Source organism: Meriones unguiculatus, chromosome 12 (assembly GCF_030254825.1).
Source record: "Meriones unguiculatus strain TT.TT164.6M chromosome 12, Bangor_MerUng_6.1, whole genome shotgun sequence".
NCBI classification, from domain to species: domain Eukaryota; kingdom Metazoa; phylum Chordata; class Mammalia; order Rodentia; family Muridae; genus Meriones; species Meriones unguiculatus.
Genome location: NC_083360.1, coordinates 67,527,977 through 67,550,242, shown reverse-complemented (window position 1 = coordinate 67,550,242; position 22,266 = coordinate 67,527,977). Strand labels below are relative to the sequence as shown.

At 39.9% G+C, this 22,266-nt stretch overlaps 1 protein-coding gene across 3 annotated transcripts in view; it reads right to left on the bottom strand.

The window, feature by feature from the left end:
- Focad (focadhesin) overlaps positions 1-22,266 on the bottom strand; it is a 315,631-nt gene that overhangs the window by 58,063 nt on the left and 235,302 nt on the right. For all 3 annotated transcript variants that reach the window (XM_060365822.1, XM_060365823.1, XM_060365824.1), the window contains 4 exons: positions 17,628-17,720; positions 11,563-11,651; positions 6,873-6,917; positions 1,108-1,216 (listed from right to left, as the gene is read on the bottom strand). In XM_060365822.1, coding sequence (XP_060221805.1) covers positions 1,108-1,216; positions 6,873-6,917; positions 11,563-11,651; positions 17,628-17,720 — 336 coding nt within the window. The remainder of the gene's footprint in view (positions 1-1,107; positions 1,217-6,872; positions 6,918-11,562; positions 11,652-17,627; positions 17,721-22,266) is intronic.

Sequence of the window (22,266 nt, the reverse complement as noted above, 5' to 3'; positions counted from 1 at the left end):
GTTGTTGTTGTTGTTGTTGTTGTTGTTCTTCTTCTTCTTCTTCCTCTTCCTCTACTTCTTCTCCTCCTCCTTCTTGCTTCTTCTTGCTTCTTCTTCCTCCTCCTTCTTCTTCTTTTAAATGGATCAGAATTACATCCAGAAAAGCACCATGAAAGGAGAGTACAGAGCCAGGTACGGTGGTAACAGCTATAATCCCATAACTTGTGAAGGTGACAGGATAGTGACTTAGAGGCCAGTTGGGTTATGTAGTGAGAACCTTTCTAAGAACAAACCAACAAAATGAAAACAAGACAGAACAGAGTACAAATGGCTCATAAGGCACTTCTCTAAGACTGAGACAGTTATCGTTGAGAGCTTAACATTTACCTGCTGCTGTGAGGTTGTGTATGTGTGAGTGCACACACACACTCATTTAAATTTTACAGTTTACTATTATCTGCAAAGTACTGTCATTCCATCTTACAGATGGGAAAACAGGTTTTAAAAGTAGATATTACACACATAGGCTATATAGATAATAAGTCAAAGCCTGCATTGTGTTATGTTGTGTTTTGTTTTGTTAACTGCTCGAGCTACATCCTATCTGGATAATGATAAGTAACAGATAACAGTACTCAAAACAAGAACAAATCCACGCCTTTTATTTTGACAGATGTGAATTATCTGAAAAAGTACATTGGAAATGAATATTGGCCAGCCTGCCACATGTTTAATTAAGAAATAAATGCCTTGCCAAAATGAATAGGCACTTTATCATTGACATCTACAATTAAAATGCAAGGTACAGTTTTTTCAATGTGTAAACAGAGCTTATTTATCATTTTTTGACAGCATTGTTCACTTTCTGTAAGCCTGGTTAACCTTCTAAGATTGGTTACTAGTGATGTAATCACAGTAAGACAGCCCTTGTTTCATAAAATCAGCACCATCAAATGGAGATGACCACTTAACTACAGTGGAAAAGGCAGAACAGAAAAACAGCGAGTCAGGAAGACAGTGGGGCTCACAGTGAGGGCTCATCAATTAGCAGGATCTGATGACGAAGTCACAGCATTTCACCATAAAAACTAGGCCCAGGCCCACATGCTGTAAACCATTCCAACTCACCTCCAGGACTCCATCAGAATCTGAGGAAAGGCTGGCTTCATGCTTGGACACAACGACTGCAAGGCTGCTTAAGGCCAACAGTGCATTGCCTTTGACCACTGGACTCTCCCTGTGTTAAAAGAAAAGATTCCAAGAGAGGACTTAGAAGACCAAAAAAGGCACATTCTCAAGAAGGAGCAAACAAGGTGGAAAAGTACCTCCATTCCAGCACAAAGCTGGTAAAAACAAGAAAGATTCCGGTACGGAGGGCTAGAAAGATGGCACAGTGGTTAGAGCACTTGTTGTTCTTGCACAGGACCTGGGCTCAGCACCCATATGGTAGCTGTGGTATTCTGGATGAAAATGGCCCCCATGGACTCATAGGGAGTGGCATTATTGGAGGTGTGGCCTTGTTGAAGGAACTGTGTCATGGGACCTCTGCATGCAGGGAAGGTGGGCAGCTTTGAGGTTTCAGAAGTTCAAGCCTGGCACAGTGTCACTCTCTCTACCCGCTGCCTGCCTATCCAGATATAGAACTCTCGGCTATCTCTCCAACACAATGTCTGCTTGTGTGCCACCATGCTTGCAGCCATGGGAATAATAAACTAAACCTTGGGACCTGTAAGCCAGCCTCAATTAAATGTTTTCCTTTTTAAGAGTTGCCATAATCATGGTGTCTCTTCACAACAACAGAAACCCTAACTAAACAGTAGTTCACAATCATCAATAACTTGACTTCCAAGAATCTAACACTCTTCTAAACCCCATAGGCAACAGGCAGACACATGGGGCACATATATATGCATTAAAAACACTTGTACGGATAAAATAACAATAAACACCCAGGTGTGATGGTGTATGCCTTCAATCCCAGCACTCAGCAGGCAGAGGTAGGCAGATCTCTTTGAGTTCAAGGTCCTCATGGCCTACATAGTGAGTTCCAGGACAGGCAGGGACACTTGGTGATCCCTGCCCTGAAAATAAGCAAATAAAATAAAAAGAGAGAAATCCAACTGAGTGTGGTAGCACATGACTATAATCCTAGCACTCAGGGAAGTGGAGGCAAGCAGGTCTTTGTGAGTTCAAGGCCAGCATGGTCTGACAATCAAGTCTAGGACAGCCAAGGCTACACAGAAAGACCCTGTCTCAAAAAAAAAAAAAAAAAAAAAAACAAGGAAGGAAGGAAGGAAGAAGGGAGGGAGGGAGGGAGGAAAGGAAGGAAGAAAGAAAGGAAGGAAGGAATCTAGATAAATCCTTTTAAAGGTACCAGTAACTTCTGTGCTAGCACTTAGACTGATTTTTAACTCTCCTCCCCATGGTCATTATGACCTTGTGCAATGTAGAAACCTAAGCTTCTATTTCTAAATTTCCTTCCTCCACCTCTTACTCCATACTCTGACACAGCATTTCCAAAGCTATATTCTTCTATGTCATTTTTAGCCAATTTATCTCCCAAACAGAACTAAACACCTATGTGAAAAGACCAGCTGAATTAAATGGCCTCTTCTGAAACTGCAGTGTGTGGAACCAGCCCCCTCTAAACCAGGTCACAAGTGCCCTTTACTCCCACATAACATATGGCAGCTTTTGGCAGTCATGTATCCCCTTCTCCCTTATCCCACTATACCACAGCCAGAAGCTGCAGAGCCACACTGTAATATGACTTGGTGATTCAGATAAGATTGGGAGGGTGAAAAACTGTTTTTACTCTCACTTGGGTTAAGAGTTGTCCTATTATATAATTCCAACGATAGTTTTCTAATCTTAACAATAAAAATTAGTTTTTTACTTCATAATTTGTCATCATAAACATTACCAAATTTTCATATATACTTAGCATGGACTTGGTATTATTGCATATTCCCAGGCTGATCCTGTGGAAGAATGGTCTGAATAAAACAATGTTGAGCTGCTGTCTGTAGAACTTCCCCATCTGAAGGTGCTATTCTGGGGCTTTTCCCAATAATGTCCCACAGAAAGTGTCCCCAAAGCCCTGGGATGAAACCTGAGCCTAAATTCGCTGTATCCATTTGCTGTAGGCAGTAGTGTTAGAATGGTCCTGGAGGATGAGAATGACCTTCACACTAACTTCTCATGAGGGCCTAGTACTTAGCTCCAGATCAGTCTGCACACAGCTGAACAAAAGCTAAAAGGTTCCTGTGAACCTGTGTTCTTGTATGCTGCCTCTACTTTACAGGAATGGGATATAGGATGTGCCATTATCAAGTCACCTAACCCTGTTTTGCTTCTCCCCCTCCCACCTGGAGTAGTGCAGCTCAGTGAAGCCCCGCCCGGCACCTTGCCCATTTTGTTCACCCCTCTTCAGGTCAGTCTTCTCTGAGATCTGCCATACGTCAGTAAGATAGCCACATTCATACTGAGGACTGGAATGAAGAAAAAAAAAACCTGAAGGGACTCCTTGAGGTCCAGACAAATGGATTCCTCTGAGGTTTTGGATTACAAAGCACTTTTTAAACTAATAATAAAAAAAAACCATGAAGCAAGCTACGACTTGCATCATAAAAATCACTTAACAAAAGCAAAACTAAATCTTTTGAGTTAGTACAGGTTGAGTAACAATGTTCAAATTTTTTTCAGATTTTTGAGCATTTTGAACTTTCAGATTCAGATTATGCTACCATTCCCAAATTTGAAGAATGCCAAAAGTTTGAAATATATGATCCTAAGCATTTTGGATAAGGAACACTCAGGCTATATCATTTCTCTTTCAATTATGAATATACTGAGCTGTCCTGATACAAAATGGCTATTAATCCCTAAGGATGGATTGAGGAAGAAGTGCAGGAGCAACAACAGAAAGAAAACAGGTGGGGGATGAGGAGGGGAAAGGAATTATTTTAAATTCTCAGTAATCTGAAAATTAATCCTTAGTCTTCTCACCATAAAGAAAACAGTTAAATGGCTACCCCAAATTGCATATCAGTTCTCATTAAATAAGTGTCTTATACAAGATGGCATAAAAAGAATCTTCATAACATTCAAGTTACAAAAGAGAACTTAGCCTGTTTCTTTTGAAAGATTTATTTTGATTTTTAAATGTTTGTGTATGTGTGCGCCCGCACACCCATGGGTGTATATGGTATGTATGTGTTGATGTTATCAGAGACCAGAAGAGGGCATTGGATCCCCTGGGACTAGAATTACAGGAGTGAGCTGCCTGACATGGATGAGTGTTGAGATCCAAACTTGGGTCCCCTGCAACAGCCACAAGCGCTCTTAAACCACCGAGCAATCTCTCTAGATCCTGCCTCAGTTTTAAAACAGTACTCCCAACCAAACACTTCTTGACACATCTGAATATGTACCGTGGGCAAAGAGAAGAAAAATGTATTTAAGGCCACTGGTAAATCGATCTTTAGATATAGGCTAAATTTTATCTACACATTAATTTCTAGATAAAACACAATTGCTTCAGTCAACACAAAGCATCTGTGGTTCAAGTTCTGCATTTGGCGAAGGCACCAGCACTGGGAGCTTGCTTATCGCAAACCTGCTACACACCCAGAACAGCAGCTTTTGAGTGACAGTACACACTGCATACTTAGCAAAACATATTCAAAGAAGAGCGAGCCAGAGAAAAGTCTACAACTGGAGCAGCACAAACTCACTGCCTTGTTACTCAAATAACCATCCCCTACCAGTCAAACAGCTGTGACTAATTTGCATAATAACATGTCAGCATCAGTTCAGTCTTTATCTAAGCAACACCACTGACATTTTAATTAAATTGTCCTTTGGAACAAACTGATGTCATTAACCTAATTAAAAAGCCCAAGGAAGGATGAGCTTCAGTGATGCTTTCTGAGGGACACAGTATCACGTTACATATCAGCAAAGTGACCCAATCATTTGGGGATTTTTGTCTTCGGGTTCAAATCCATTTAATTAGTAACAATGAAGACAAATTGCCATCCGTCACCAGCTCATCCATGTTCGGGTTCTTCCATAGTCATAACCCTGATTCTCAAAATTACTCTCTCATATGAGCAAGTCCACAGCTCTGTGACTGTAGCGTATCTTCCTGAACAAAACAAGCCCTGGCCTCAGGCAGCCATGGCAGCCAAGGTCCAAGCACCAAAAGCTAAGCTGTGAAAGAGTAGGAGTGAGAAATCTACTGGGTGAAGGAAGCCACTGGAAAGAAGCAAAGAGCAAGCAGCAGCCATTTTCCCTGCTCTCTCACTGTCGTTCAGCCTCTGGACTTCACATATCTTTTGTTCACTTCCTGACACAGCACTACCCCAACTGTTTTACTAAGATAAAATCTTAAAAAAAAATTTTTTTTAAGTTACACCTTTACGCTTTTGACTTTAAAAAAAAAAAAAAGGTAGTAATCCCATGAGAACACGAATTGTTTCACCCCGAGAACATAAACCTTGGGTACTAGTCACAACATGATGCTTTGCAAATCTGTACAGAAAAGTCATGTTGCAATAAGATTTAAGAACAGGGAGCATAAAGGTGACTTCAGAAGCAAAACAATAGTTTGTCTGAACATAAGCCTGCTGGTTTCTTCACCTTCTAAGCTTTTTGCTCCAAATGACATGTTTTTAACAGGACACAAGAACATTGCACAATAACACTAACTATGAAAGGAAAATGTGCAAGACAGCCCACCCGTACCTATGAAGCAGAGCACAGGTATTCCTTTGGCTTCCTTTCTGCACTGGAGCCTCTATCTGGTCAACATCTATTTCCCCATGCCCAGCTCAGCAGGGGGGGCAGGAAGACCACCAGTTCTCTTTTCCTTTATTCAGTATGGTAGGGAGTTCTGAGAACAACTCGGCAATTACGTGGTCGTTTGTTTCTGCTCTCCTTAATGCCAAATCTTTTTTGCTATACAATGTCCCAGGCTATAACTAGGGTACGTTAATATTGCACTTAAATGCTTCCATAGGATATGCCTTCAGTAGTCATGAAATCCAGGGCTGTGTGTGTGTGTGTCATTTGGAGACTAAGAAAAAAGCAAGGCAACATGACACAGCAGCAGAAGGTGATGGTGGAGGGGAGAGATGAATACGACTGGCTTGGGTCTCTGCTGCCAGGAACAATTAGTCAGCTTGTTAGCAGAGGAGCCTGAAGAGATCGCTGCAGCAAGTAAGTTCATTAGGGTGTAATTTCCTTAGTGAGCTTTGGCTTAAGGTAAATAAGAAGCCTGAAGGTAGTAACACTCGAGTAATTTTTGTTAAAAACACCACAAGGATATGGTTGACATTGTCTTTTACTTAGTCTTTATATGAGTGTTTGTATATCAATGTCATTTTCTTTAAAGTTTGTCACAGAACTGAGGAGGTTTATTCAAGGTCAGATTAATTGCTAATTAGAATCCAATCTTCAGATATACTGGACCCCATGGCAACCAGGAAATGTAAGAGGAGACCCCACTTTATTTGCTGCATTGCAACTAAGATTTAATAATCTATTTGTAGACCTAATGTAACTCACATTCTGAACATTTTTCTTCCTTGAACTAAATTATAATCCTTTAAATTTAAGCCAAACCATATGGCATTTTGTAGGTGTTTGGGGTAAATATCTCTCAATAAAAAGCTATGTATTCATACCAGTCCCTCTTTGTTTGCACAAAAAAAAGCATGTAGTAACAATTATTATAGTTAACAGGGCTAACAATGGTTTTCTATAAAAATAACCCAAAGGGTTCTTTACAGTTCTTAACATCATGAAATGCCCTAAAAGGAGAAGGCACGTATACCTGTCAGGAAGTGAAAGGTTTATTAGTATTTGGGGTAGGAGAAGAAATGACTTACTTTGCAGCTGTCTTGGTGATCTCATCGGTCAGCAAGTCTCTGACCCTGCAATAAAGATGGAAAATGGACATGCGCTTCTGAGACACCAAGGAGTACACCTACGGTCTTATTCATCAATTTATAAGAACTTCCAGAAGGCCAGTCATATGGCTCAGCAGATAGAGGCACCCGATGACCTAAGTTTGATCCCTGGGAACCACATGATACAAGGAAAAAGTTCAAGTTCCTATAAGTTTCCCCCTGATTTCCATTTGCACACTGTGGCATGTGCATGCCCATATGCCCCGGACACACAAAAATAATGATAAGTGCAACAACATTAATTTTAAAATTTAAAACTTCTAGCAATGCCTCTGGGTCTTAAAAGTACATGTGCAGAGCTGTGTCGCAAAAAGCTATTGATGACGGCTTTATGTCAAAGTTGGGCTCACTTTCCTTTCTGTAGGATCATTTAGTGGAGACAGGTGAGGAGAAAGTGCAAACAAGGACAGGCAGTGTGCTGTGCCACTGCCATCCCGGTGGAGAGTTGGGTGTGCAGGTATCCTTTGTTTCACCCTTCTAAAAACTGGGTGTTGCCGCCCCCTAAGCCTGTGATGAACACATCCAACATGACAGCAATGGAGGTAGGGCCTTCACAGATAAAAGGAGTGCCCTCATGGGAACAGGCATGAGGAAGCTTGATCCTTTCTCTGTTTCTCCCATGTGAGGATACACGGGCTGTGAGGACTTACCAGCCACGCTGGTTCCCAGACTCCAGAGCTGGGAGAAAGCTTCTGTTGTGAAAGCTGCCCAGTCTATAGTATTTCTGTTATTGCAGCCCCCAAACGATATTGCACTCTCCTTTTTGCCTCAGAGCTCACCAAAACATCAATTTACTGTATCCAAACAGTATATACAGAAATCACTGGATGTACATATAAAATACAACTTCAAATTTTGGTTGTAGAGTTGTACCAAAGCCAAAAAAGATATTTATAATTGTGGGCTTGGAAGGTAGGTATCTTCAGTGTAAACATTTATAGACTATAACATCTTTTCCAACATAGGAATTCTGAGGTAGATGAGAAAGCACTGTGTCAGGTTTACATTTAAAAAATTTTTCTTTTTATTTATGAATATGCATGTGTGCATGTGTATGAGAGTGTGTGTAAATGTGTAGGTGTGTGGATGTGCGCGCGTGCACGTGCACGTGGATGGGTGCCCAAAGAGGCCAGATTAGAGTACGGAATCCCATGGGAGTCAAATTTCAAGTGTTTATAAGTCACCTGATATGAATAATGGGAAGTGAACCTGGGTCCTCTGTTAAGAGCACAAAGTGTAATGTTCCTAACCACTGAGCCAGAGCCTCAGCCCCTCTAGGTTTTTTATGAATATAATACTTTATGTTTATAAATATTTGCATATGACATATAATAAATTCTTAGTGTGTCAGCGTTCCTGAGAATAAGTCATCCTTAAGAGTCAAGTTTTTCACATACTTGCAAATTGCTCTTATAGACCACAAGTGTATTTTAAAAAGTAATTCAACGACAAATTTAGCTATGGACTGTCCACATTTACTGTAATCTTTTATTGTCCAGTGTGTGATAGTAACAAATGAGTGGCTGTCTATTAACAGGCATGCACAGTCACAACAGAGCTCCTGATGGCTTACTTCTCTCTGCTGCGTTACCAGCTTCCCCTTCTTGTATGTGTCATTGACCTTAGTAAGTGAAGATGTTGCAATATCTATGCTCTTAGGAGAAGAAAGGGCCCTCTTACAGCTACTTACATTACTACTGCCCTTATGCATCAAAACTTTTTCAGAATTAACTGTGTCTGATTCAAGTTCAACTCCTTGTGCCTCAAGTCCATCACTAGTCTGGCTTTTATCCCACAATTTCACCCAAACAGCTCCTGTTATGGTCACAGAAGACTTTCAAGGGGCTAAACTGAATGCTCAGTTCTTAATCTCCATCTTCAGTATTTGACACAATGCTTGTCTCCTTTTTGGCTCACTGTCTGTCCTTGACTCTAGAGAAGCAACACTTTCAGTTCTCTTCTATTATTGATTGCTGGTTTTCTGCCTAGTTCATGGTTTTCCTCTGCAGCCTCCCCTCCTTTAAATGCCGAGGCAGTCCAGGGCTCAATCCTCTAAAATTCTCTTTCCTTACAAACTTCCTAGATTTCATCTAACATCATGGTTTCAATTGTCACCAACATGGCAATGATTCCAAAAATGATACCTCTCATCCTTATGTCTCCTCAGAACTCTAGACTCAAGAACCTACTTGGTTTCTCTAGTTCGAGACTTCATTAGGTATTTTACATCTTTCAGGTCTAGAATCTGAAAAAGTTGATTGTCTTAACTCCTATTTTTCCTAATTTAGTCAGTGGGAGCTTCATTCTTTCAATCAGTGTTTTTACCTTTGATGTCCATCTTCCATTTAAATCAATAATTTAAACTTATGAAATTATAGATCTATGAACCTGCCTTCAAAACAGATTCAAAATCTTTTGACTTCATTCTTCTCCTGCTATTACCTTAGCCCAAGACTCTACCATCTTTTGCCTGAATTACTGCAGTGGAGTCCACAAGATCTGCCTTCACCACACTCAGAGCACTCCTTCCAAACCAGGAAGCGGGTGTCCAGATTCAAACCCACCAGTTACCCCTCTCACAGAGACCTCTTTATCTCTAGAACTCTAGGCCACACCTTAGCTGCTTCCTTGTTACTTCCATGTCACCCAGGCTTCACTTTCTAGCTACACTCCTTTGAATTCGCCATCCATTGCTGGTTCTTCCCTCGCCTCTAACTGGCTCACTCCATCACTTCAGGTCTCATCTCAAGGCCACATTATTAAACAGGCACTCCAGAACTGCCTACGGATCGAATTAACCCTCAGCCCCTCCCCGTCACCACAGCCATTCACTCTCTACTACTTTTGTCCTAATTAAAATCTGTCCTATTCCATTTGTTTGTTTGCCTATTATCTGTTTCAATTCAATGGTTTATAAGGATTAGGAGAACAAAAGAAAAATGCTGTTCTTCTATGCACAGAAGAATGCCTGGCACACAACAGATAATAAATACATTTGAAATAATAGTGAAATGTCTTTATTTGGATTGGGACTGTATTCAAATAAAGTTGCTAAAGAGTTCATTTCAAAATAGCCTGTCAGTTACTTATCAGTTGTATAGAAAAGTCCCCTGGTCTATTCTACACTAAAGAAACATCTAGGGCCATTTCTCCCTGATACTCACATCCATACAGTTTATGAGTTTCATTAGAGGCTTTATGTCCACAGGTCTACATATTTGAGAATGCAGTAAGTATGCTATTCCTGTCAAATTACCACTTCCAGAAGACACAGTAAAATTAGATCTCAAAACAACAAAAAGGGGGACTAAAGAGATGGCTCAGTGGCTAAGAGCACTGGCTGCTCTTCCAGAAGACCTGAGTTCAGTTCCCAGCATCCACATGGTGGCTCACAGGCATGTGTAACCGCAGTTCTATGAGATCTGTTGCCCTCTTCCGGTCTTTGTGTACCCTACATAAACACAATGCACAGACAGACACGCAGGCAAACAGCCACATACATAAAACAAAATAAAATGCCAAAAAGTGAGTAAAACCCAAGTTCTTAACTTCCAATAATAAATCCACTGCTTTTTTTTAAAAAGTCTGTAAAATGAAACAGAACATAATTAAATAACTAAAGATTTTATTTTCTACAACCCAGCAACTTGTGTCTAATTTAATAAAGCAACCTATGGATTTAGGCTTTGGACACTTTGTTTGCTGCATCAATTAATATGACAAACTATTCTTTTCAAACTATATACTGTGTCGCTTTATATGTGTTAGCACTTAAACACTTCTTGGTATTATAGTAGGAACACTCTAGGGAGCACCTAAGAAAACTGAAGGACTGAGTTAGAAAGGTTGTCCCAGTCATGAAGCTGTCTTAGCAAAGACAGGAAAAGGGGAGTAATTCTAGACTACATCTGAGGTTGAATGGTAATGGATTAAATGGAAAACTGAATTTTTATTTAAAAGGAGTAAAACAATCAATTATAAGAAACAACATGGAGAGGACCAAACCATTCCCACACTGCATTAGGCCAAAAATATATAGAGACATATTCAGTTAGCCCTCTGTATCTGTGACTTTCACATCTACAGACTTGACCAACATAGATAAAAATATTTATCTATTGGGTCTGGACTGAAGCTGTATAGACTCTTGTCACATTCACTAAACAACACAGCACAAGGATATGCACAAAATTTACACTGTACAAGTTACCAAAGTAATCTAGAGGTGATTTAGATCTAGAAGGATGTGAATATGTTACAAGGAAATACCATGCTGTGTGTGAGACATGAACTTCAGTAGACTTTGCTATCTCTAGGGGATACTGGTATCAATTCTTCATAGAGCCTGAGGAATGGGAAGGCCTAAACACACACACACACACACACACACACACACACACACACACACACACACACACTTCTGAAAACAGTGTTCCCTATCATATCTAAGGGAGCAGGTAAAAATAAAGCTATCAGGTCTTCCGAGTTCATTCTGGCTCACAAAGAAGGTAATGCAGCCAGCCCGGAAGTGTTTAAGGCATTTGCTGTCTGTCCCCTTCACTGCTCATGTCCCGTGACAACAGCGTGTGGCAGAATGCCATCTCCTTACCAGAGCCAGGCTGTGCTTTGCTTGTACTGCACCTCCTCAGGTCCCTCTTTGCCATGCTGTAACTGCAGCTCCAGCTCTGCAATCCTTCCCTGCAAACCACATGAGAGGAATCAGCATGCAGACCTGTTGGCTGTAAATTCCTGTGGCCAACTGGCCACAAGTGGTCCTGGTGGCGTTTTAGACCTTGAAAAAGCATGAGTGAGGGAAACACTCACGTCACTGCTCAGTGAATTTCTGTGTTCACCAGGAGAAAGTCCTAACGAGGTTCCAGGCTTGGCTAACTCAGTGAAGAGTGCTTTGTTTTACAATGCTATTCAAAGCAGATCTGACTTTCATAGGTTCCATTTAAAAAGTCCCTTACGTGGGAATGGTCAGCAACTGATAATTTTAGTTATATATAGAGATTGAGGTCTGAGCACCACTGTCATAACAGAACACCAGAAAATGAATGAGATAAGACTGTAATACTTAAGATGTAAGTACCACGTTGGAAAAAAGAAAGAAAAAGTTAATCACCAATGTTATGTTTCTATTTCTTGAATGTGCTTATCTTAGCTCCTAATCATAGGAGCTAAAATTAGATATCATGTGGCCTGTGGTGGTGGTACAGGCCTTTAATCCCAGCACTTGGGAGGGAGAGGCAGGCGGATCTCTATGAGTTCAAGGTCAGCCTGGTCTACAGAGTGAGTTCCAGGGCAGCCAGGGCTACATAGAGAAACCCTATCTTGAAAAACCAGAAATGAAAAACAAACAAACAAAAAAGATGCCATAGTTTTCAACTACAGCCATGTAATAAAAAAAGTTAATACTGTTCCTTTAATGCCAACACCTTCAGATATTAAACTTTGTGGTTTTTAACTGCATTACTCTATTACCAATGATCTTATTTAATATAAATAAAATTGCAGTTTACTGATGGATTTTAACTTGGACAAGACCTCAGATTTTATTAATATTACAGAGTAATGCTTAATTAATTTTAGATGGTTTGGGGCTGACTGTCCTTTTAGAGGACCAAATTTAACTCACATCACCCACATTAGAGGCTCACAACCATCTGCAATTCCAATTCCATGGGGAATCTGGTGCCCTCTCCTGGCCTAAGTGGGTACTGTATGCAAGTGGTATACACACAATTCAGATAAAACCATACACCTAAAACAATAAATAAAATAGAAAATAATTAAAAAGAAAAGAAGTCACTTGATGGCTTAAATTCCCAGAAGCAGTTTATTCTGAACATCTGAAATTATCAGTAGAGGTTCACCATTCCTGAGATGACCCACCATGATTTTAATTTGATTTCATTATTTACTAATGAGGTTGAGTAGCCTTTCATGTATCTACTAACTCTGGATTTCATGTTCTGTCCAATTTTTTAATTTAAAAATATTTATGTGTATGTGTGCAAATATATTAAGCGCACACAGGTGCCTGTAAGAGCCAGAAGAGCACAATATTCCCTGGCGCTAAGGTTAAGATGGTTGTAAGCTGCCTCACTTGGCTATGTCTCCCAGAGTTTGGTGGCGGAACACGGCTGACTATGCAGCATCTGCCCCACTTTTTTCTTTTTTTTTACTGACTACTTAGCGTCTATGGTGACTTGAGAGATAATGACCCCACACCCCCACACCCGACAGGCTCATATATTTGAATGGTTGGTTCCCAGATGGTGGAACTGTTTCCGGAGGACTAGGAGGTGTGGCCCTGTTGGAGAAGGTGTGCCACTGAGGTGGACTTTGAGGTTTCAAAAGCTTTCTTTTATAAGTTGCCTTGGTCACTGTGTTTTGTTACAGCAATAGAAAAGTAAGTAAAGACAGGGTCCTAAAGTACCTATAAGAAAGTATCAGAGGGGCTGGAAAGATGGATCAGCAGTTAAGACCACTGGCTGCTCTTCCAGAGGTTCTGAGTTCAATTCCCAGCCACCACATGGTGGTTTATAACCATCTATATAATGAGATCTGGTGCCCTCTTCTGGCATGCATGAAAACAAAGCACTCATACATATAAAAAAATAAGTCTTTAAAAAATAAATAAAAATTAAATTTTAATAAAGTGTCAGAGACTGACAAACTAAAAGATATTGTTAATGTTTAAGCAACAAAGGCCAAGTATGTAACTCAGTGACAGAGCACACACTTAACATGTACATGGCCCTGGGTTCAATCTCCCACACCAAAAATATATATGTAAGAACAAAATCTAAAAAGAATTTTTTTCAAATGGTCAGAGGGTAAATTATTACTGATCTTAGCTCCTAATCATAGCTTTGATTTCAGATTGTTTTATAGCTAGCTGACCAACTAAGGAAGTACGTCCACAGTCAATCAGCTTCCATAACCCCTTCCTGTGTGACATCATACAGTCTCAGACTTTTTCACAATGCCCAGAGGCCTGAATTTCCTCAGCATCCAAAGACAGCAGCGAGGTAAAGCAAAGTATGGAAAGTTCCATGCCAAGCAGGCTGCCAAACAGCCAATTAAAACACTCCTTGGCAAGACAGTCTGGGAACAGCCAATCAGTCTGTTTCTGATTTTTCTACCTCAATGGGAAGAAATCCACTTATTTCCAGCCTGTCAACCATGCTGACATACTTACAATTCAAATTCCAATATCCTTTGAAGAACAGGAAATGCCTAAGTAGAAGCTACTACAGTGTTCAGACCTCAACTTATCCGTGTCCTACTCACCTCCAGGAAGTAATGTAGGCTGTACATCTTTCTCCTAAGGTTAACCAAGGAAACAGCTCCTCTAACTGATCAAGTTTAATGCAACCAAACCTGCCCAGCACCAGAGAGAAGTACCCATAGTTATTGTAACAGAAGATGCCTCCAGGACATGAATTCTTGATAGACAAGGATCTCAAAGTTGATTCAATTCACTTATGATACTTTAAGCTTCAAATGTATGAATAGTATCAAAAGAATCATCAGCTAAAGCACATCAAACTTCTCAAGTAATGATGACAAACCTATAACACTGCTGAATTTTCAACTCCTTGCAAAAGACAGCCTTTTAGTTTCACGTTTCACCAATTCTCAATGTAACTAAATGTAAAATCCAAAGGGGAGCAATCTTATGTGAAACTGAACAAATATACACATTACTACACAAGCAGAAGAGAATTCTAGGCCCACATTACTAAAAATAAAAGACTAGACACAAAGGGATTTGTCCTTTACTAGACAGGAAGGATGCCTCAGCAGGTAAAGGCACTTGCATCTAATCCTGACATGAGTTCAATCCCTGGACCCACAAAGCAGAAGGAGAAAACCTGTTCCAACAAGTTGTCTTCATATTTCCACATATTTATCATGGCATGCCCACACATACTCACCCATAGACAGATAGACAGACACACACACTAAATTAATAAAAGTAATAAGTAAATAAAATGTTAGACCAACTTGGGTTATTTATTATTACAAAATATTATTATTAGGGAATCACATGAGGTTCTGGAATCAGAAGACTCCAAATTAAATTCTATTTCTCTCATTTACCAACTGTTGGCTTTGAACTGTTTGCTTTTCTTTCCTACCCTGATTGCTCACCTATAATACCATTATACATGGGCTTAATAATATACACTCACTGGGTTTCTGTAAAGATTAATTGAAATATTATATGTTAAGTGTTAGCTACATACAAGTTATTCAATAAATGGTAGCAGTTATGGGGAAAATAGCAGCTTTTGTAAATTACATCACAATCCTTCAACTTAGCCCCTCTTCCCCTAAAGCAACATAAATTCCCTGCTGACTACAGGACTTACTTATGTCCTTCTCTAGGGATCTGCAGAACTATGTTCTTTCTTTCATGAGGCATGGAGGATCCTGCAGTGAAACTGCTAGTGGGATTGTAGCTTTCCTCAATGGACTGGGAGCTCGCCTGCAGAAAGGGGTGCTTCATTTCCCTTTGCATCCGACAAGTCAGTTCAGCACCCCCAGAAGGGGCCAGGAAAAACTGCAAAGTGACTAAGGGAAGCATGAACACAAACAAGTCCATGCTCTGACTTGTACTCTTGTGCCTCTTGAATAGAAATTAATTCGCTGGTAGTGTATAATGAGGGTACAGAAGTATACAGACAGAAGAAAGTCATTCCTTCAATCACATACACACATAAACACACACCACTTTTAACAATCACTTTTTAGCTACAAAAAAAAAAAAAGGAATTAAACATTGCCCATTCAAATAGTTCCCACCTGATAAAAATATATATATATTTGACATTTTGAAAATACATTAACAGTTGGAATACTGGGGTAAACGTAGTGAGTATATTTTATGTATTTGGTGAGCAACTGTTGTTTTAGACAGACGGCAGATATAACAGAAAAGGAAGTCCTGCTCTAGCCCTGAAGGAATAGAGACAACTGGAGGTTCCAGCTAAAAGAGTCAATATGATGAGAGCTTCATAAAGGAAAACAGAGCTACCAATAAGACAGAAAAGGGTCTTATAATCCCGTGGGGAAAGGAGTTAAATATAACAGGCACCTTCCCCAGCTAATGTAAAGAACAAGTTGAAACTGGGTGGGCATTACAAAAATCACAGGATCTGAGGCAGAGCAGAACCGGATGTATGAAATCCAAGACATGAGAGATACATGCTGACTTTCAGAAACAGAAAATTGGAAAAAGGTGGAAGATAAATGTCTTGGAGAAGGGTCAAGAGATAAGGCTAAAGATGCAGGCAGGCTCTACATATAGCTGAGTGTGGGAAGACCTCAGCCCATTTAAGATCAGATACTCTGGGTCAGTCAAACTGGGTATTCAGGAGGTCAAAAGACAGAAGACAGTAGAGCTCAGAAGTAAGCTCTGGATGGGACTCAGAAACAGGAATATCCAAATCTAAATTTAGTGTAACTATGTACATAAGCCTTACATTTCTTTTACTTAATGTAATATTTCTATTGATTCTTAGAGTCTCCCATACGATGTATTGTATCATATCCACCCTCATCTTCCCTACTCCTCCCAGTTCCACCTTTTACCACTTCTTTCCCATTTCATATCTTTGCTTTTGCTTCTAATAATCCCCTGAGTCAATCTGCATGATATACTCATGAGAGTGAGGCCATCCTTTGGAGCTTGGTCAACCTCTCAGAGGCTACACTTTTAAAGAAAACTAACACTCCTTCCTCCAAATGCAATCAACTATCAGCAGCTCCTCAGCTAAAGGGGGATGGGCCCCTCCCAACTCCAGGCTAGAATGCTGACTGGGCTTGATTTTGTATGGGTTTTGTACAGACAACCACAGCTGCTATGAGTTCATGATTGCATTGGTCCTCTCACGTTCAGAACACCCAGTATTGCTTTGTTCCTTCCTAATCTCCAACTCTAAATTTCCCACCCTCTCTTCTGTGAAGGGTGTTTGTCTAGGAGACAGATGCCCCAAGCCTTACATTTCTTATGAGCAAAAGGAAACACTGTGTTTTTGGTAGTGATATTTTTCCCCAAGTGCTTTTACTCTTGTTTCACACAGTCCTCTAGGCAGAAAAATCTTCATCTTGAGAATGTCAAGGTCAGCTGTACAGCCTGCTAAAGACCATCCAGCTGGGCTTGTTGAACACTGACCTGCCTTAATAGGAAAAGACAGTGGGGAAGGTCATGGGAACTACACCTGAGTAGTCAGCTACTCCTTCTCACCAGCCATGTGTAATTCTGCCCTAATGACGTGAGATCTTGGGGTGTCAGGGAGAAGCTAGAGGATACAGGCTGGAGAAGCCTAGGAAAAGGGGCCTTCATCTATGCAACTATGAGGAAGCCGTTATTCATGTTGGGGAAGATTTTCCAGTAAGGCTTCTTTGGAATTACTCCCATTCCCGTCAATAAGCCTCATCCATGCTTTATCCAAGCCAATGAACTCATTGGCTTTCCAGGGGGACCTAGGTACAGTTGAACTTTGGATTTTCACTGGAACCTTTGAAGCTTGGGGTGGTAGATGCTGTGTAGTCAGCCCAAGAGAGAACATTATTAAAACAGTAAATAGACATTATTATAAGATTAGTGATAAGGGGGAAATACTCCTCCACAAAGCAGGGCCCTTGTGACGTCCTTACCTGTAAAATGGCATGGTAAGCTCGAGTCATATACGCAAGCCAGGCCTGTGGAAGAAAGAGTGAATGGTGCCATTCTGAATGCTGGACATGGACCTGTGGGAAAGATGAACAAAAGTACATTAGCATATACAGAACTGAGAACAAAAGGAAAACAACACCAGTTCTTTCCATTTATTTAAGTGGTTTGTTTTCTAATACAAACCAAATTAGTCCAGGATTGGAACCACAAATAATATCTTTCTCATAGTCCCAGTAGAAAAAAAAAATTGGAATCTTGGAAAGACAAAATAAAGTAAGCCTGGAATTTTCTAAATTAAAGCAAATGAAACCCTGCAATAATAACAAGTTAAGAAGTATTTGCGATACAAATCCTTTTCTGAAAACCAGGGGGAAAGGAAAGGCTGTAAAACCTCTTGCTGAATATAGGAAGCAGGGTACTGTCTGACATACCCCTAATAATGTTAAATAAAAATAAATATTACTCATAACCTGGATTCCAAGTATTACCATTTCTGAATTAATAGACATAAACTGCCATAGAAACATTGTGTAGAAACCACACAGAAAGAGCATGCAGACGAGCACAACACGCAGTAATTGTGTGCACTGCTGGATAGCTGCCCTTTCATCCGTGCGGGTATAAAAGAGAAAACCGATACATGTCAACAGTAAGATCTACTTCTGAGCGGAGTCCAGACACAGCATCTGGATTCCATAGCCATTTTGGTTTCTACCTATTAGTACACTGCAATCTTGCACCATGTCTTCCCAGGGTCTCTGACTGTTCAAGGTGCCTCAAGACGAACAGCTACAGTGCATCACAGTTTATGCATCCCTAAACTTAACGATCGACACTTCCATCCATGTCCTTAAACTTTCATCCACTTCCCTATAGATGAGGGGGAGAAGTTTGTATATAATCATGAGAAAATTACAGTAACTAGTGCTTCAGAACAAACCCTACTACTCTGAGAATGTTTTCAAGTGCCTTTTGATAGGGGCGATAATACAGCTGAATACAGCCAGTTGTCATGGCCTCTGGTATGCTTCACTCTTATCCTAGTGAAAGCCTACTATGCAAGCTACTGTGGATGACAAGGATTATCCAGCACTCCACAAGAAGCTCTCTTGCTGGCAGGAGAGCCAGAAATGGGCACAAATAGATTGCAACGAAGGACTGTGAAGACTCTATAGGACATGGGACAGAAGAGGACAATGGCATTGATTCTGACCTCTTGTTAATCACTTCTGGTGCCGCTGATATCATTTTTTCAAACATTAGATACTTAAACAGCATAATGGGTACTGAGACCATGAAATGAACTGGAAGAAATTATAAAGACATTTTTCTGAGTGAGTATTCACACTGCCAGGTGAAGTGGGAAGAGCCTTGCCATTGTGTCCAACAATAGAAGGAATGAGCCCTCTAACCTGGTTTCTCTTGTACTATCCAGAAACCAAACAATATTCTAGGCCACATATCCAGCTAGGAAGAAGGTCTTGAGTTTTCACCCCTTTTCTCTCTTTCCAAATGTTTTCCTCCCTTTTTATATGAACTATGTTCCTTATTCACAAAATATATTATCATTAACTCCTATTTTGGTACACAGAGTTAAGAGAGACAACATTCAAATAATGCAACCTGAATTTTTACCTCTTAAGAAATAGAAAATATTTTCAGATTCTCTTGCCATAAATCCATAGATATCTTTGTACTACTAAGAATTCTTGTCAGCCTCAGCACATTGACAAAAAGAACACTGAATCCTTTGGAAATACAGTAGTCTCAATTCCTTTTTAATATTTGCTTGAAAAGGGAAGGAATTGTAGGAAAATGTAGATGAGCAAATGGAATGTTGAGCTATTAACCAACTCCCACATTTTCCCTGCTCTTTACAGGACCTACAGAACCACTCACCTCTGCCTTCAGTGCCCTCTCTTCCTCTCATTTCAAGTTACTGAGCTGATTACTCTCACCTCTACAGTTCTAGAATACTATGAACATCTGTAACCTCAGACAATTCCAAGGCACAGAGATCACATCTGGTTTTCTCTGGGATACCTTTATAGTGTCTGTAACACTGTCTTTGCACACATGCTGGGTTGACAGTATTTAAACATATCACATCCCCTTAACAGAGATATGTTTGTCATATTAAAATTACAAAGTAAAGTTTAAAAAGTAATCATAAAATTGTGGTGTTCAACTTCTTATATTAACATCAGGAATTAAACTGGAGGCCTAACATGCTATTGGTAGCTATGCTAGCCCTTTTCCACTGAGGGACAATCTCAGCCTTCATTTCACTTTTTATTTTGAGATAAGTGCTTACTAAGGTAACCTAGGTGGCCCTGAGCTTGTGACCTTCCTGCCTTGGCTTCTTGAGTTGCTGGGATACAGGCCTGCACCACCAGACTCAGCTTAGCATTCAACTTTCAATCATTCTAGAAACACAAAGCTTAAAAAAAAAAAAAATCCAGAGCCAGGCATAGTGGCACAGACTTCTAATCTCACACTTGAGAGGCAAAAGCAGGTAGGTATATCTCTGTGAGTTTGACATCAGCCCGGTCTACACAGGAATTCTAGGACAGTCAAGAACAGAGAGAGCCTCCTCAAGAAAGAACAAACAAATAAATAAAAAACTTGTCTGAGTCAACATATCTAAAGTAAACACATAATTATTATTTTTAAACTTATAGGTAAATGTCCAAAATATTCTAGCCCAGAAACATTTATTTTCAAATAAGTATCTACTAAGTGAAAAGAGTTAATTTTTACAGGGAGTATTATAAACTTTATAGTCTGATATTCTATAAGCATTTAGTAGCTCATGGAGATATCCTGCTTAGAAACACAATTCATAAATATAAGGAGAGAGAACAAAAAGTACATTTCTCCCCATAAATGTTTGCCTAAGAGAACCACACAACTTGTTCTGTTTCTAGAACAAACACCATCATGTGATTAAAAAGATAATACCCATTTTAACAGCCTTTCATTGACTACAATAAATCAAATAAGGAAAACTTCTGATGAGGTTCTTTGTGAAACTAAAGTGTGAGACAGACAGAGCAGTATGTTAAAACTGATAAACAAATATTTGCTATTAATTTTATGATCCACTTTATGAAGCATGATAATTTTCCTGCTCACAAGCATCGAAACCACCTTCGCGTCTGCTGCTGACACTACCCCACCACCACCACCTCCACCTCCTCTACCATCTTGACAACAAAGGAAATGAATTAAATGATTAAACATATTTGAGTTCAGTTGCTACATGAGATACAAAGGGATATCAAGCCCCACACTCATTCTTCTTGTGTTCCCAGAAGAAAAAGCATTTTCACTTGTTAGCGGCCCTAAAAGACACTTACTGCACTGCTGTTCATAAGTATAAGAGACTTCAACTTTCTGTCATTAGTAATTCTGTTGCCACAAAGTAACTTTCACATCACCCCATCCACTCATAAATAGTAAGAGAAGGAAGGACTTAAGAGGATGCCTTCTTAAAGTGCAAAGCCCTCATCTCTTTGTAAGTAGTTTCCAGACATTCAATATTCCCCCACATTCCCCTCCCTGTTCTCCCCTCCATCATTGTCTCCCCGCCCCATTTCCCATCAGGATAACATTAGCTTGAAAGCTGACAATTCAACTGCATCTCAAGCAACCATTTACTCTGTTATTTAATAGAAGGGGAAACCCAGTTACCATAACAACTCACATCCACATGGTAATTATGGAGTATCTAAAACACAGCAAACCATACTTTTCACAGTATTTGCTAGGGAGAATCTGTAAGAGGCACAGATATAATTTCTTCCCACTATTATTCACAAATTTCACCTAGTTGTTTCATATCACATAAATTGAACACTACTCCTTGTACCTTTGGGAGATATTTCTAAGACAAAGGGCAACTGAAAAAGTAGGTGAGGCTGCATTTCTTATATTTCAGACAAGTGGCTACATATCTAATATGAGTCAGCTTGGAGAAAATTAAAGAATTAGGAAAACCAAAATTAATTTATAATGCATAAACAACCAAATAGTGATCATTTACATAAAAGGGGAAGGGAAATAGAACCAAAGATTTTGTTCAGAGTATAGCTTCTAGTAGAGCTGAATAAGGTTTCTCTAAAATAAAAATGGAAAAATGGCTCATTACTTAATGCTAAGCATAAACATGGCTGGGTGGCACTAACATCCATATCACCAAGAAGGAGAAGGTAATGAAATGTGACTGCCATTCTCATCCCGGGATAAACCACCATTGCCCAATTTAGATGAGAATGTCATGTCAAATTCAGAAATGCCAAAAGATAATGAGACTGTCTGCAAATTCGAGGGACGGAAACTGTCACTCAAGAGGTATCCATCAGGGCAGGGAAGCCCCAAAGATAGGAAATGACCACTGGTGGGCCCTGATTCAAAAGATCAAAGAGAGAGGACACTTGGTTTTACCTAAATCTCAGAAGATGGTAGTCATGTGAGAATAAGTCAGCATCAGACACAGATTGGCAGTCCATACAAACATGTAATAGCATGGTGACATGTCAGTTTTTTTTAAATGGCAGAAAATAAGAGGAAATTTATAAGAGATGACTTTATATAAATATTTCGCCATTGCAGTGAAAA